The 12,549-nt window shown below is 38.9% G+C and overlaps 2 protein-coding genes across 3 annotated transcripts; one reads left to right on the forward strand and one right to left on the reverse strand.

The window, feature by feature from the left end:
- Window positions 1-103: 103 nt before the first annotated feature.
- On the forward strand, window positions 104-5,696 carry LOC145421851 (uncharacterized). The gene is made up of 4 exons (XM_080292726.1): window positions 104-1,477; window positions 3,653-3,813; window positions 4,508-4,647; window positions 4,754-5,696. The coding sequence occupies exons 2-4, from the start codon at window positions 3,744-3,746 to the stop codon at window positions 5,027-5,029; spliced, it is 486 nt and encodes a 161-aa protein (XP_080148852.1). The 5' UTR covers window positions 104-1,477; window positions 3,653-3,743; the 3' UTR covers window positions 5,030-5,696.
- Window positions 5,329-12,104, reverse strand: LOC113017281 (uncharacterized). Of its 2 annotated transcripts, XM_026160453.2 has the most exons (11): window positions 11,965-12,104; window positions 10,569-10,742; window positions 9,824-10,018; window positions 9,431-9,615; window positions 9,223-9,335; window positions 9,006-9,145; window positions 8,582-8,670; window positions 6,716-8,428; window positions 6,455-6,548; window positions 6,278-6,383; window positions 5,329-5,707 (listed from the first exon to the last, which is right to left on the reverse strand). In XM_026160453.2, the coding sequence occupies exons 2-11, from the start codon at window positions 10,734-10,736 to the stop codon at window positions 5,604-5,606; spliced, it is 2,907 nt and encodes a 968-aa protein (XP_026016238.2). In that variant the 5' UTR covers window positions 10,737-10,742; window positions 11,965-12,104; the 3' UTR covers window positions 5,329-5,603. The 2 variants fall into 2 exon arrangements, with proteins under 2 accessions (XP_026016238.2, XP_080148839.1); XM_080292713.1 differs by lacking the exon at window positions 11,965-12,104 and having other exon boundaries at window positions 10,569-11,633.
- Between the last annotated feature and the right edge of the window lie 445 nt (window positions 12,105-12,549).

Genomic DNA, 12,549 nt, shown 5'->3' on the forward strand with positions numbered 1-12,549 from the left:
GTTTTAGGACATACAGTGTCAGCAGCAACATTTAGCTGTAAATGTTTGCCTGTAAAAAAAATCATACATGAGCTTTGAACCAATTCCTCCTACTGTACCTTCAAAGTTATTATAATTCATTCTGATGGACTCATGAAACAAGTGTTAAACCAGTCAGCTGTAGCAAAAACATTTCAGTCAAAACCCATTGATGGTGGTGCTGGGGGAACTAAGCAACAGGCAGGGACACGAGCCATTTTATTAGGTTCAGTCATACAGCTGCTCAGTTCAAGATTCTTCAAACTGAGCATCAGAATGGAAAGAAATAGGATTTAAGTGACATTGAAAGTGGTGTAGTTGTTTATGCCAGACGGACTGGTCTGATTATTTTAGGAACTGCTGATCTGGGATTTCCCCACGCAAGTATTTACAAGTCTTACTACGAAGCCCTGCAAGGGACATGGGAGAAAAAAAATTACGATGAACTTTTGCGAGATCAAGAAAACCAACTCGGGATCTTGCAAAAGTTGAATCCCAACAATGGCGGCAGCTACTTGTAATATTACTCTTTCTGGGTCACAAAATAAACTTTTAAGATATTTTGAGGCGTGACTGTAGTTGTGTAAACGTCAAATATCTGCTCGGTTTGCAAGACATCACATATTTGCAAAAGTGCTCTGATGTTGTTGGAGATCTGACACCCACCATCTCGAAGCTAACGGGAGGTCGAGACCTACTACAGCCATGGAACACCGCTCTCCCGGCACATCGTGCCTCGACCTCCCGGTCGGCTTCGAGCTGGCGGCCTCCGAAGAATGCGGCTAAAACTTTTGCGAGATCCCGAGTTTGTTTTGCGAGATCTCTCAAAAGTCCGTCTTAATTTTATTTTTCTCCCATGTCCCTTGCGGGGCTCCGTATCTTACAGAGAATTGTCCAAAAACAGAGAAAATATCCAGACATCTTCTGATGACTGCTTCCAGTCACGCCATGTCACAAAGTTTAAATCATCTTAAATTGGTTTCTTGAACATGACAGTGAGTTCACTGTTCTCTACAGTCAGCAGATCTCAATTCAATAGAGCTCTGGTGGCATGTGGTGGAATGAGAGATTCAAATCCTGGAGGTGCAGCCGACTAATCTGCGGCATCTGTGCAATGCTATCATTATAATGTGGACCAAACAGCCCTGAGGAATGTTTCCAACACTTTATTGGATCTCTGCCATGAAAAAAGCGTGACTCAAAAAGCAATCTGCCTTTTGTTTGCACGTGATGAGATAATGGGAGAGGATCATGAGGGTAGAGCACGTGTACACAAACCCAGAAACATCAAAGGGCTACAGTAGGTGTGTGCCGGTAAACAGACACTAGCTCCCATAGAAACCACTGCTATGTTTATGGTGTTGTGTGAAGTTGGGAAATCTCATTTAACATGAGTAACGGCAGTAATGACATATAGGTAGAGAACAGCTTTGTGTTGCTGTAGGAAAACCTCTGTGTGGTAAGTGGATGATTAACTGTTTCCATAAACCGTTTAATGAGCCCTTTAGCAAAACATCAAACCAACAGCTGAGATTATAAAGAGAAGCAAATTAGAGCAAATGATGGGGATTTTGTTCTCGAAGGAGTCTGATAGATTTGTGAATGTAAATAAGACAGGGGCATAGACAAACATTATCCTTCTTTATGGTGTGTGGAGATGTTTTATACGGAGCCCCGCAAGGGACATGGGAGAAAAATAAAATTAAGACGGATTTTTGCGAGATCTCGCAAAACAAACTCGGGATCTCGCAAAAGTTTTGCGAAAAGTTCATTGTAATGTTTTTTTCTCCCCTGTCCCTTGCGGGGCTCCGTAGTTTTGTTTGAAGTCCCAAGGTGACAAAAAGTATTGTGAAGCTATCTGTGCTGATGTACAAGTAAAAGTAACAAAGTGTTCCCTGCTAACAGAGTTTTTCTTTAAAACCAAATGTATTTGTGGGTTTCTCGTGTTAGATCAGAAAAGTCAAGGTTCATTTTTCTTTCTTACTCTATATCTCGCCCAAAGTATTTGCTCAACTGCCTTCACACATATGAACTCGAGTCACATCCCGTTCTGGATTCATAAGGTGTAATATGATGTCAGCCCACGCTTTACAGCTATAACAGCTTCAACTCTTTTATGAAGGCTTCCCACAAGGTTTAAAGGTGTTTATGGGAATTTTTGACCATTGTTCTAGAAGCACATTTGTGAGGTCAGACACTGATGTTGGATGAGAACGCCTGGCTCGCACCGCAGTCTCTACTCTAATTCTTCCCAAAGATGTTCTGTGCAGGCCTGTCAGGTTCTTCCACATCAAATTTGTTCATTCATGTCTTCATGGAACTTGTTTTGTGCACTGGTATTCAGCCATGTTGGAACAGGAAGGGGTTATCCCCAAAACTGAATTTTACAGTTGTAATTTGTGTGATACTTTTGTGGTACAATTGTAAAAACTAAGCAAAGTTTTTAAGGAAAATGTATCTCTTTTTGTGTGGAAGCAAGTTTAAATAGGTAATGACATTTCTTAAGATGTATGAATTACCTTGTGAAATCATCACTGGGAACTTGTTCCTATTTTTGATGTGACTGTGTAAACAGAAAATTTGCATTTTTGTTATTTTATTGGTATTTCATTGTTTTTAATGTTGTAATTTTAATGTTTATCAGAAACAGGTGTGAATGAGGCATTGAGTTCCAGTCGGACTACTTGTATAACTAAAGGATAAATTGAAAAAAAAAACTTAAACCATTAGTTTTTTTATATAGCTCTTGACTGCCCCCTGGTGTGCCCACAACGGAACTACAGCAAACTTCTGCGCAGTAGGACTGAAAGGAAGTCATCTCTGGTTTGAGTGAAAGCTCCTTGCACTAGGAGCTTGGTAGTTTCCTAATTGTAGCTTAGGTCGCAGGTTTATTCTGTCTAAGAAACAAAACAAACAACAACAACAACAAAAAAAAAAAAAAAAAAAAAAACCCAAAATGTGCAAAATGTTTATAAAAAAAAAAAGCACCTAAATAAATATTTTTCTTGGTTTTGAAATATACTAAATCCTTCTTGCAGAATTAGTTTTGAATATTGAATGCTTGTTTCTTATCATCTGATGTAGCTCTAAAATATAAGGTGTAACGCATTCAAACAAATGCAATACAGTAGGCCAGCAGGTATCATCATGCTAATTTTAGCACAATATCTTTACAGTATTTCACCAAGCTTTGCCTTAATTTTGTAATCTCTGAATGATGAAGGTAGTCTGGGTGACTGTGCAGGTTCTTCAATCCCTAAATAACAGTCAGGCTAAAGTTATGGCAACATTTAACTTAAAAATCTTTTATATCCAGGCCTTACAGTTTGGATATAAAAGCGATTTGAGGAGGAGTTTTACTATATATAAATAATATGAAAACAGTTTTTATATGACCAGTTTAGAAAAGTCTAGAAAAGATGACAAAATCTGGGAAAAAGTTCCCAGTAATGGAGAACACATATTGACATTGCTCCATAAACCTTAAATGAATAAAGTTTAAAAAAGCAGCAAGGATTAGTGGCTTTTACTCTGTTGCAAAACAGAACCACAAATCTGTCAGTCCTGCTCTGACTAATATTTACAGTCTAGACATTGTACATGTCTTCCCTTTCTTTCTCCTCCCTCCTTTCAGCCTCTTTTATTCAACACCTTGCTCTCCTAAGTCACTCTGCTCTCTGTCTTCTTTCTGTCTACCTTCTTTTCTGTTCCTTGCATCGGTGGTCATGTCTTGGAGTTCACCCTTCATTTTCCTGCTCTTCCTCCTCAAAGTTCAGAGTGTGGACTTAATTAATGGTGAGTACAAGTAAACTAATTTTAATCTGAAGAACTTAAGCCATAGGATGCAAATGATTATGATTAAACAACATATACTATAAATACAAATTTGGTAAATGGATCTATTTTTAGTATGCTATCTTCATGGCGGCTTTGCAACAAACCAAAGACAAAAGAAAACACCTCAGTCCTGTCATCATGAAATATGCAGCACACTGACAGATCAAATAGCAGCTCACACACCTTGATACAAAACAGAGCTGTTGACCTTGGTGTAGATAAGATAGAGGTTCACCACTGACTACTGAATCTGGCCTTAAATTGTAAATATGTCTGCATTTGCAGGCTGAATGAGTTTGTGGAGCTGTAATTTAAAACTTAACCCTCTGAATTTCAACTCATAGTAATTATGTTACTCAAATCCTGAATCCTATGTTTTGGATAAAAGCAGACAAAGAATTTTTTCACAAAAGAAAGTGTAAATAGTGCTTTCCCAGGAAGAAGAAAAATGCATTTACCATGTATTCAGTATTTCTCCACCTGTGACGACTTAAGAGACTCTTGGAAACATGCAAAGTGCAATAAATGTACTTCCAGTTAAAATGTAATACTTTCAAAGTTGTGCTACATTATCATAGAAAAACAAATCAAAAAAGATGTTTCTGTTAACGTCAAAGTTAAGAAATTGACAAATAAGCCTCCCCTCTGTTAGATCGGTCCATCTCCTATCTGACGGGTTTTGCGGTTCCAGAGATCGACGGTTCAGCTGTGGATGCAACCTGCAGGATTTTCTTTGATTATACACCTGACACTCCCACTGAGATAACCACAACCTCCCCCATCACCAGGAAGGTGATGTATTAGATATATTAAGAAGTAGCACCTTGACAGATTAGCTGTAGCCTAGTTTAACCATTTTTGTTACAGGCAAACTTAATCTCTTATCTTTGTATTACAGCAGCAGGTAGCCACTACAACTAAAAAGCCATCTGTCAAGCCGCCACTTAAGAAACCACAGACCAAAGATGCTGGAGTACCAGTCAGGATACAGCCAGCTGCTGTGATACCAATCCCTAACAGCCAATCCAACGCTGCCCTCAGAATCCTTTACTACTTACTGGCCAATAGACAAAGACAAATAGGACGTTCACAGATGGCATCACGCAGTGCCAAGTCATCAGCAACCTGGAAAGCAGGTTCATTCTCTTCTGAGGACTCAAGTGATGAATCTTAAAATCATACCATGACCATGTTTTGAACCTGATTTTCTGTTACAGATTTGTGAATGTTTTTCTTTTATTAGTTTATTTTAAACTCTACCACATCGAGCAGCTAGGACAGTAGTTGTTGTACCTGGCTGTTATAACAGGATTGTTTTGGGGATGTTTCAGTGACTGTATGATACTGTTCTTAGCTTAGGTTTAGTTAGCAAATCACAACCCATCCCTTATTTTATCCTTAAAGGCTCTTTTACTTTGATCTCATAAAAAATAAAACAACAACACTAATGTAATGAATTCGTTTAAGCGGTGATTGAAAATGTATTTACAAACTATTTATTTGCCACTTTAAAAGGTTTATCGTAATTAAACAGAAAAACAAGTTACAATGATTTACATTGTCTATCTCTTTGAAAAAATGTTCAAAGTTCACTGTTTTAATCCTGTGTTTTTAACAGTTTTTGGTTATTTGACAAATCACTCAATCTAAATCTGGTTACAGAAGCAAAATCCAGATAAATAAACCTTTATAATGGACAAAAGGATAAACATTTGTGTCCATAAATAAAAGTAAATTTCATGTTTGTTTTAGTGTGTTTCAGTGCTGTTGTGTCCACGCTGCTGTGGTTCTGATGGTAGATGGGATGGTTGTTTGACTTTTCGCTGGTTTGTGGCAGCTCCTTTTTGCTTTCCTGAGAACACAGGACATGACTCATTTGATTCTGACTCATTTGACAATAATGGCCAGAATAACATATACCACAATAAAATATATACCAACAAAATGGAATGTGCAGATGAGTGCGCAAGTGATTAGGTGAGAGTGCTGGGCATCCCTACATAGAGATCCCCAAAGTTGTTAGCTAAGTATCCAGTTGAGGTCGATAATCTCTGGAACTGGTTGAAAAATAAGTGATTATTGAAAATCTTGCTCTTTTTACCCCTACACATATTGTTTGGTGTCCACTGAAACTTTACAAAGGAGGTGGAGAGTGCAAGTTAGCATGTCCCATAGATGTACCACAGACTTACAAAGTGGTAAAACATCAGGTTGAAACAAAGCAAACTACTCTCTTTATGTGTTTTTCATGTCAAATCTCAAATGTAACTGGTCTTTTTAAACCCCAGTTAGTCCAAAAGGGGGCTATTGCTCACACTTATCATATAGCTTGGAAACTGGACTACTGGGTCAAATTGAGCTGCCATCATCACCATTAGCGCGCCAAAAACTGTTACCATGTGTGAATACCTTCTCTACATACCTAAATCTGGGAAATGTATGTGTGAATTATTTTTGGAAACATCGCTGCTATTCTGGAGACGGTCAGATACAAAGGAGTGTTCACAGATTAGACTCCTCTCTGGCTCCTGAAAGGACAAAGACGTTATTTTCAAATATTTTTTTAATCTTCTGATTATGCTGTAAAGAAAGCTGTTACCTGGAAGGTAAGTAATTCTTTAACATGACTTGATGGAAACTGTTGGGATTTTTGGGTATAAATGCCACCGTGATGTCTTAACTTATCTAAAGTCCTGTAAAAACAAAGATAAAAACCTTGTACCAAACCATGCAAGATAAGCAGGACTCAAAACACCTGACAGGCCTGACCAATTTAGGGGAAGCTCAGTCTAATAACGAAGACACTGACACATAACCATATCAGTATTTTACAAAACACAGTAGTATTTGGTTATGATACCTCAGGGTGGGGGTTCTTGGATGGGAACTTGCCCCTAGGATATAATGATCACTGATGGCTGGGCCATGGGTTTTGATGACTAAGGAGTTGACAAGAGTTGTGGAGGATGAAGGGATGAGGGCAGGAGTGGAGGATGGTGGATGAGGGGGTGGAGAAGAACAAGAGACACTCAGATCAAGCTCAGCAAAGTCTGCATTGTCCTCATTGTGAAGGACAGAGCTTCTGGTCAAAGCTTTGTGGTGTGGAGTTTCTGTAGATGTGACTGAAGTCACATCTGGGACACTGGATATACTGGCTTTGTCTTTTCTTTCTGGGTTGTCATTCATCTTTCTTGTGGATCTCATGTGGTCTCTGAAAGATCCAGACTTTGTTTTAGATTCTCCAACCAAATATTTGGAGTGAGGAACTTTCCAGCCTTTTATGTCAGATTCAAAGTCACTGCTGTTGTTCTGTTTGTCATTACCTGAAGACACATTTGAGGTTTGAGTTACTGATGAGTTGGCTGTTGCACTAATGGGCACAGTGAGAACTGTATCTTCTTGGTTCTCTTTATTCAAGACATTCAGTGTTGTCCTAAGACCAGCCCCTATTATTGTGTTTTCATTTGAAATTGTTGTGACTTCTGTGGAGGTCTTAGGTTTGGTGCTCTGCTGATGTAGGCAGCAAGGTTCAGAAGATTCAGGATGTACCTTGTAGTCTCCATCAGAAGAATGAGATACGTGCATGCCCAGCTTGGTTTCTTTATCTTCTCTACAGTTAATGTGCTGTGGAAGCAGCTTTGAAGATGAGTTGTTCATTTTTGAGGTAGACACAGATGGCTTGAGGTTTAATGATAGTACTTCAGTACTTCTGGATGTCTTTCTTTCTTCTGAATCAGCTGTTTGGTCAGTATGACTATTGGTCTCACACTGTTTGGTGATACACAGTGTGGTATGGACCTCAATGTGATGATTGATTCCCAGTTTAGGGGATTTTATTGGCAAGTCTGTTTTGGACCAATGAGTGACTGATTCCACAGAAGGTTTTGGAGACGAGCAGAAATTTAGATGGTCAGTAGTTGATTGTTTCAACAACTGGGAACCTTTTTTGATTGTTTTATGCATTTTTTGTTCAAAATCCTGGCTTGATTCAAACTGATACAGTCTTGAGCTCTCTGGGGTATTTTTTTCAGTCCTACCTGACACTGTATTGTCAGAGCCGTGCATGTTTTTTATAATTCTCATAGGGTCTTCCCTTATATCTGAGGATAGCGCTCGCTCATGTTTTGGTTTTGCTACTGTGCTGTTTGCGACATCCAGGTTTGCTACAGTCTTGATGGTCTCTGATGAGTCAAAAGTAAGGGTTCTGGTTATCTTTGGAATCTCTGATTCTTTCTTCAAATCTACACCAGCAGCTTTGCCTGCTTTACTTTTCAAAGCCATAGGAGATTGAGCTGCATTGTGGATAACCTTGCTGCCTCCTTTGGATTGTTTAGTGGAGATTAAAGGTTCTGACTGACGAGGGGTTTTAGACAACTTCAAAGGCTGTTTCCCCTTTACTTTCTCCATCTTTTCCTTGTTGACTTTGTCATCCGTGTCCTCAGGTTGTTTCTTGTCCTTGCCATTACAGTTTTTCTCATCCCTTTCATCCTTTCTTGGGTTTTTGGTTATTTTGGGAAATGTAGAGTTTTCTCTGTGGTCTTTTTGGATCTTTGAATTTAGCTCGTCCAAAAATCTAAATGCACAGAGAAAGGCAGGATAGTAATTCTAATTTAGTGGCTACTCACCAGCCCAAATGTTAATTTTCAAATCACGCTATCGGTGCTGTTCTTGCTCACATGTATTTCAAGGTGTACCAGCATCAAGAGTATCTAAAACAAAGTGGTACCTGATGTGGAAGGAGTCTTGTGTAAAGAGTGGATGCTCTAACAGCTCTGAACACTGAGCCCGTCTTTCTGGATCTACGTGTAGACACTTCTGAGAAGAAGAGAAAAAAAAGAAACCAAACATATTACTGATATGTTCAACCCTGAAACTGACACAAAAATACATAAATACTTTCAGAACTCCAACAGTTATCAAGCAAGAAATAAAGATGCATGTGAAGGCCACAGATGCTGGCATTCACATGTCTCCAAGTTTTTCTAAATCTAAATATTTTTCTTTTCCTGTAAACCCACACACAGCCTTTTAGTTGTCACATTCCATTAACTGATACATCCACAATATGCTACAGCTACTGAAAAGACCACATGAACAAAATTTTAAAAAAGAAAGTATTTTTTATATACTGAGATTAAAATAAACTGTACCTGGGCCAGATCCAGGCTAATAGGTGTGATTGTAGGGAAACGCTGCTGGAGAGTGAGTCTGTCAGAACTTTCGGGCAGTGTAACTCCAGAAAATACAGGATTTCTGTAGAACAGCTCCTGGTGATGAGTTTTAAGGTTACCTATAGCAGAGAAAAGAGAGTGCAGTTAGCATGGGGAAGAGGAAAGACAATGTGCTAAAGCTGTGTGAAGAGCTTACCAAAGCACCGGATGATCTGATATATTTGATCAAGGTCCGAGTCTCCAGGAAACAGAGGCTGACCTGTTAACATCTCTAATAATACACACCCCAAAGCCCACACATCTACAGGTCTACACACACAAACACACAAATATGTTAAAATTTCTAATCAACAAACACCCTATAGCACAGGTAATTTCAGCAAGGTTAGTACACAGATACTTACTTGCCATACTTAATGTCTCCCACCAGCAGTTCGGGGGCTCTGTACCATCGAGTGGCCACATAGTCAGTGAGGACGCTGCCCTCACTGATCGATGCAACAGTGCGGGCAAAGCCAAAATCACACAGCTTAACCACACTGTCCTGAGAGATGAGGATGTTCTCTGGTTTGATGTCACGGTGGATGATCTGGAAATGAAAAGAACGAACCAGCATCATGTGGTATATTGCTCATTGAAAGCCTGCTAGGAGTAACCCTTCAAGCTTTTTTGTGATTGTTTTTTCTCATGTTTCAGGACTGCTTATAGAACAAAATGGCTGGCTTGGCATCAGAAGTTAGTGTGGGTGTTCTCTTACTATACAGCTAACTTATGAATAATTAATCATACGTCCTCACATTTTGCTGATGGCAGAAGGCAGCAGCCCTTAGGATCTGGTACAGGTACTGTCGGCATGTGTTTATCTCCAGTCCGCTTGGGTTTTGCTCCAGATCATCCAGAAGTGTCCGTTCCACAAACTCAAATACCAGATACCAGCGGCGGCGGCGCTTCCACACTTCTAGGAGGTTCACCAGGTTTTCGTGTCGCAGTTGCTTGAAGTTTATAAAGATAAGGGTGGTTACTCTGTGAATGCATACAGTACTGAGTCTATCATTGATGGTATCAGTGCTTTTGGGTCACTGAAGCTGCACAGGCCCAGCAAATCAAGGACCTTGACTTTTTCATGATATTCAAATGTTTTGAGATACACTTGTTGACAAAAAAACTTTTAGAAATAAGGACTGATTCATTTCCTTTCACTGTGACTTGCTTAAAGTATACAACAACCCTCTTATCCACCATAGGTGTTGTATACTAATTTATATAACCTGTAAGTCCGATGTCAGATTACTGTAAAGTTATTGAACTATTCATGGTCAAGTCAACACTAATATTTAGTGGATAGATTCAAATTTTCCCTTTAGATTACAATAATCTGTTGGGTTCCTCTCACACATCATCTCATAGTGACTTTTAAACTTAAGGTAAGAAACTGATACAGTTATTTTAGCGTTGTTTGTCTCTTGTTATTGTAAATGTCTTCATTCAGGTTTTACTTAATGACTGAATGAGTGGTAGGCTGATGGATTAATTGACAGGTACCCTGAGTAGCTTGATCTCCCTGTGGGCGATCTTCTTCACAGTCTTGTCATCATCAGAGTCCATGAATTTCTTGATGGCGACAATGCGACCAGTATCACGATGACGGCACTTAAGCACGGTGCCGTAACTGCCCTCTCCGACTGGACCCAGAGATTCATAACGTTCCATCGAATTCTTGTTCCAGAGGGAAAGAGGAATAAGTTGGATTTTAAAACCGATTCCTGTTTGGTGTTCATCAGTGTAATTGAAAATGTATTTTAAAACACCATTAATGTTTTCAAATTCATATTTAAATGGCCTGCATTTGTATAGCACTTTACTTAGTCCATAAGGACCCCAAAGCACTTTACACTACATTCAGTAATTCACACATTGGTGATGGCATGCTATGTTGCAGCCACAGCCACCCTGGGGCGCACTGACAGAGGCGAGCCTGCCGGACACTGGCGCCACCGGGCCCTCTGACCACTACCAGGTAACGGGTGAAGTGTCTTGCTTAACACACAACGACCGAGACTGTCGGAGGCGAGGCTCGAACCGGCAACCTTCCGAGTACAAGGCAAACTACCAACTCTTGAGCCACGATCGCCCCCATTTGCTTACAATTACTACCCAAACAAGCAATGCCTGTAGAAAACAAAGCCATATCAAACTACAGAAAGGCCATTAAAATATGAAAGAAACAAAAAAAGAAAATATAAAATTTATCCTAAAATATTACTCAGAACAAAATAATTACATTACTTTAACATGAGAAAAAAAAATCAGCTGCCGTTTTGTTATATAAAAAAGTACCTGTCAAATAATGACAGAGTAGCCTACAGACAGTAGTAAAATATTATCGCAGTCAGAGTCGTGAATGTCTTCATTAAACCTGCACACTTTTGAACTTAATGGACGACTTCATAATTTTTAAGTTCTTTCAATTAAGCAAATTATCTATATAACCTATCCAAGTGAGAGTACCTCACGTCGGAAAAAGTCCACTCTTGTACTTTCATGCACAACTACATGATTTATTATTATTATCACTCATGTATTAACGTAATATATTTTCACTAGGGCTAAATGTCTCACCAGTTATTAACATGTTTTATTTGATGTTTTATTTGCTGTATTTTTTTTTTTATCATTTCGTTCATACAAGTTTAGATATGATATTAAACCTGTGAAATAATATAAATTTAATGTAAAATATGGAATGGGTTTTGCTGACTTAATTGCGCCGTTAGATTATATTCTGGATGCATAAAAATGCCTCATTATCACTGAACATCGTGAATAAATCGTGATTAAATAGACACATTAAAAAACAAAACAGAAGTACGACGAGCGCATGACACAGACAACAAACAGCGACAGTTATATTAGACACACACTCAAACCACAAGCTGACCTTATACGGATCTCCTTTGATCGCTTTGATATGCGCACTGAGCTCCTGCACTCACAGTAAACACCGTTTCTCTGATGTGCGTAACGTGTTGCGGTCACAAGAGAAGACAACTTGACTCCGTGTCCGTGTGTTTGTCACCATGGTAACGCCACCTGTCGCTTGTCAGTGCTGAAGTTTCCCCACCACCATGTAAATTAGCTTAATGTCTCTTTAAGCATGTATTTATTTCACATTTTAGGGATTTAAATAAGCCGAATTCACCATTAAACTTTATTTGGGGTATGTATTGCTTCATGTTATGATAAGCGTCACTAAAGTCCTTGTAAACTGTAGAAACCTTAAAAACACATGAATTCTTGGGCAAGTTCTGTCTTTTTTCTATGATTTCTAACCTGTAGTGTATTTAGAGATATTAGTGATGAAGCTCTTGATACATTTATGTAATGCTTATACAGAGTTTCAAGAAGATTAGTCCACTCGTCTATGATGATGAACGAACTGTCAAATCTACAAATATAAACATGATTGTGGGATTTGTATAAAATATTTATAAAAGCCATAGGCCTGTGGAAGTTGACACAGTGT

This window comes from Astatotilapia calliptera, chromosome 3 (genome assembly GCF_964374335.1).
Source record: "Astatotilapia calliptera chromosome 3, fAstCal68.1, whole genome shotgun sequence".
Taxonomy (NCBI): Eukaryota; Metazoa; Chordata; class Actinopteri; order Cichliformes; family Cichlidae; genus Astatotilapia; species Astatotilapia calliptera.

Coding starts and splice junctions, on each gene's coding strand:
- LOC113017281 (XM_026160453.2), bottom strand. CDS start 10,736: ATGGAACGTTATGAATCTCTGGGTCCAGTCGGAGAGGGCAGTTACGGC. Junction 10,019..10,568: donor GGGAGATCAAGCTACTCAGG/GTACCTGTCAAT, acceptor ATAAACTTCAAG/CAACTGCGACACGAAAACCT. Junction 8,429..8,581: donor CAAGACTCCTTCCACATCAG/GTACCACTTTGT, acceptor CTGTGCATTTAG/ATTTTTGGACGAGCTAAATT.
- LOC145421851 (XM_080292726.1), top strand. CDS start 3,744: ATGTCTTGGAGTTCACCCTTCATTTTCCTGCTCTTCCTCCTCAAAGTT. Junction 3,814..4,507: donor GAGTGTGGACTTAATTAATG/GTGAGTACAAGT, acceptor CCCCTCTGTTAG/ATCGGTCCATCTCCTATCTG. Junction 4,648..4,753: donor CCTCCCCCATCACCAGGAAG/GTGATGTATTAG, acceptor TTTGTATTACAG/CAGCAGGTAGCCACTACAAC.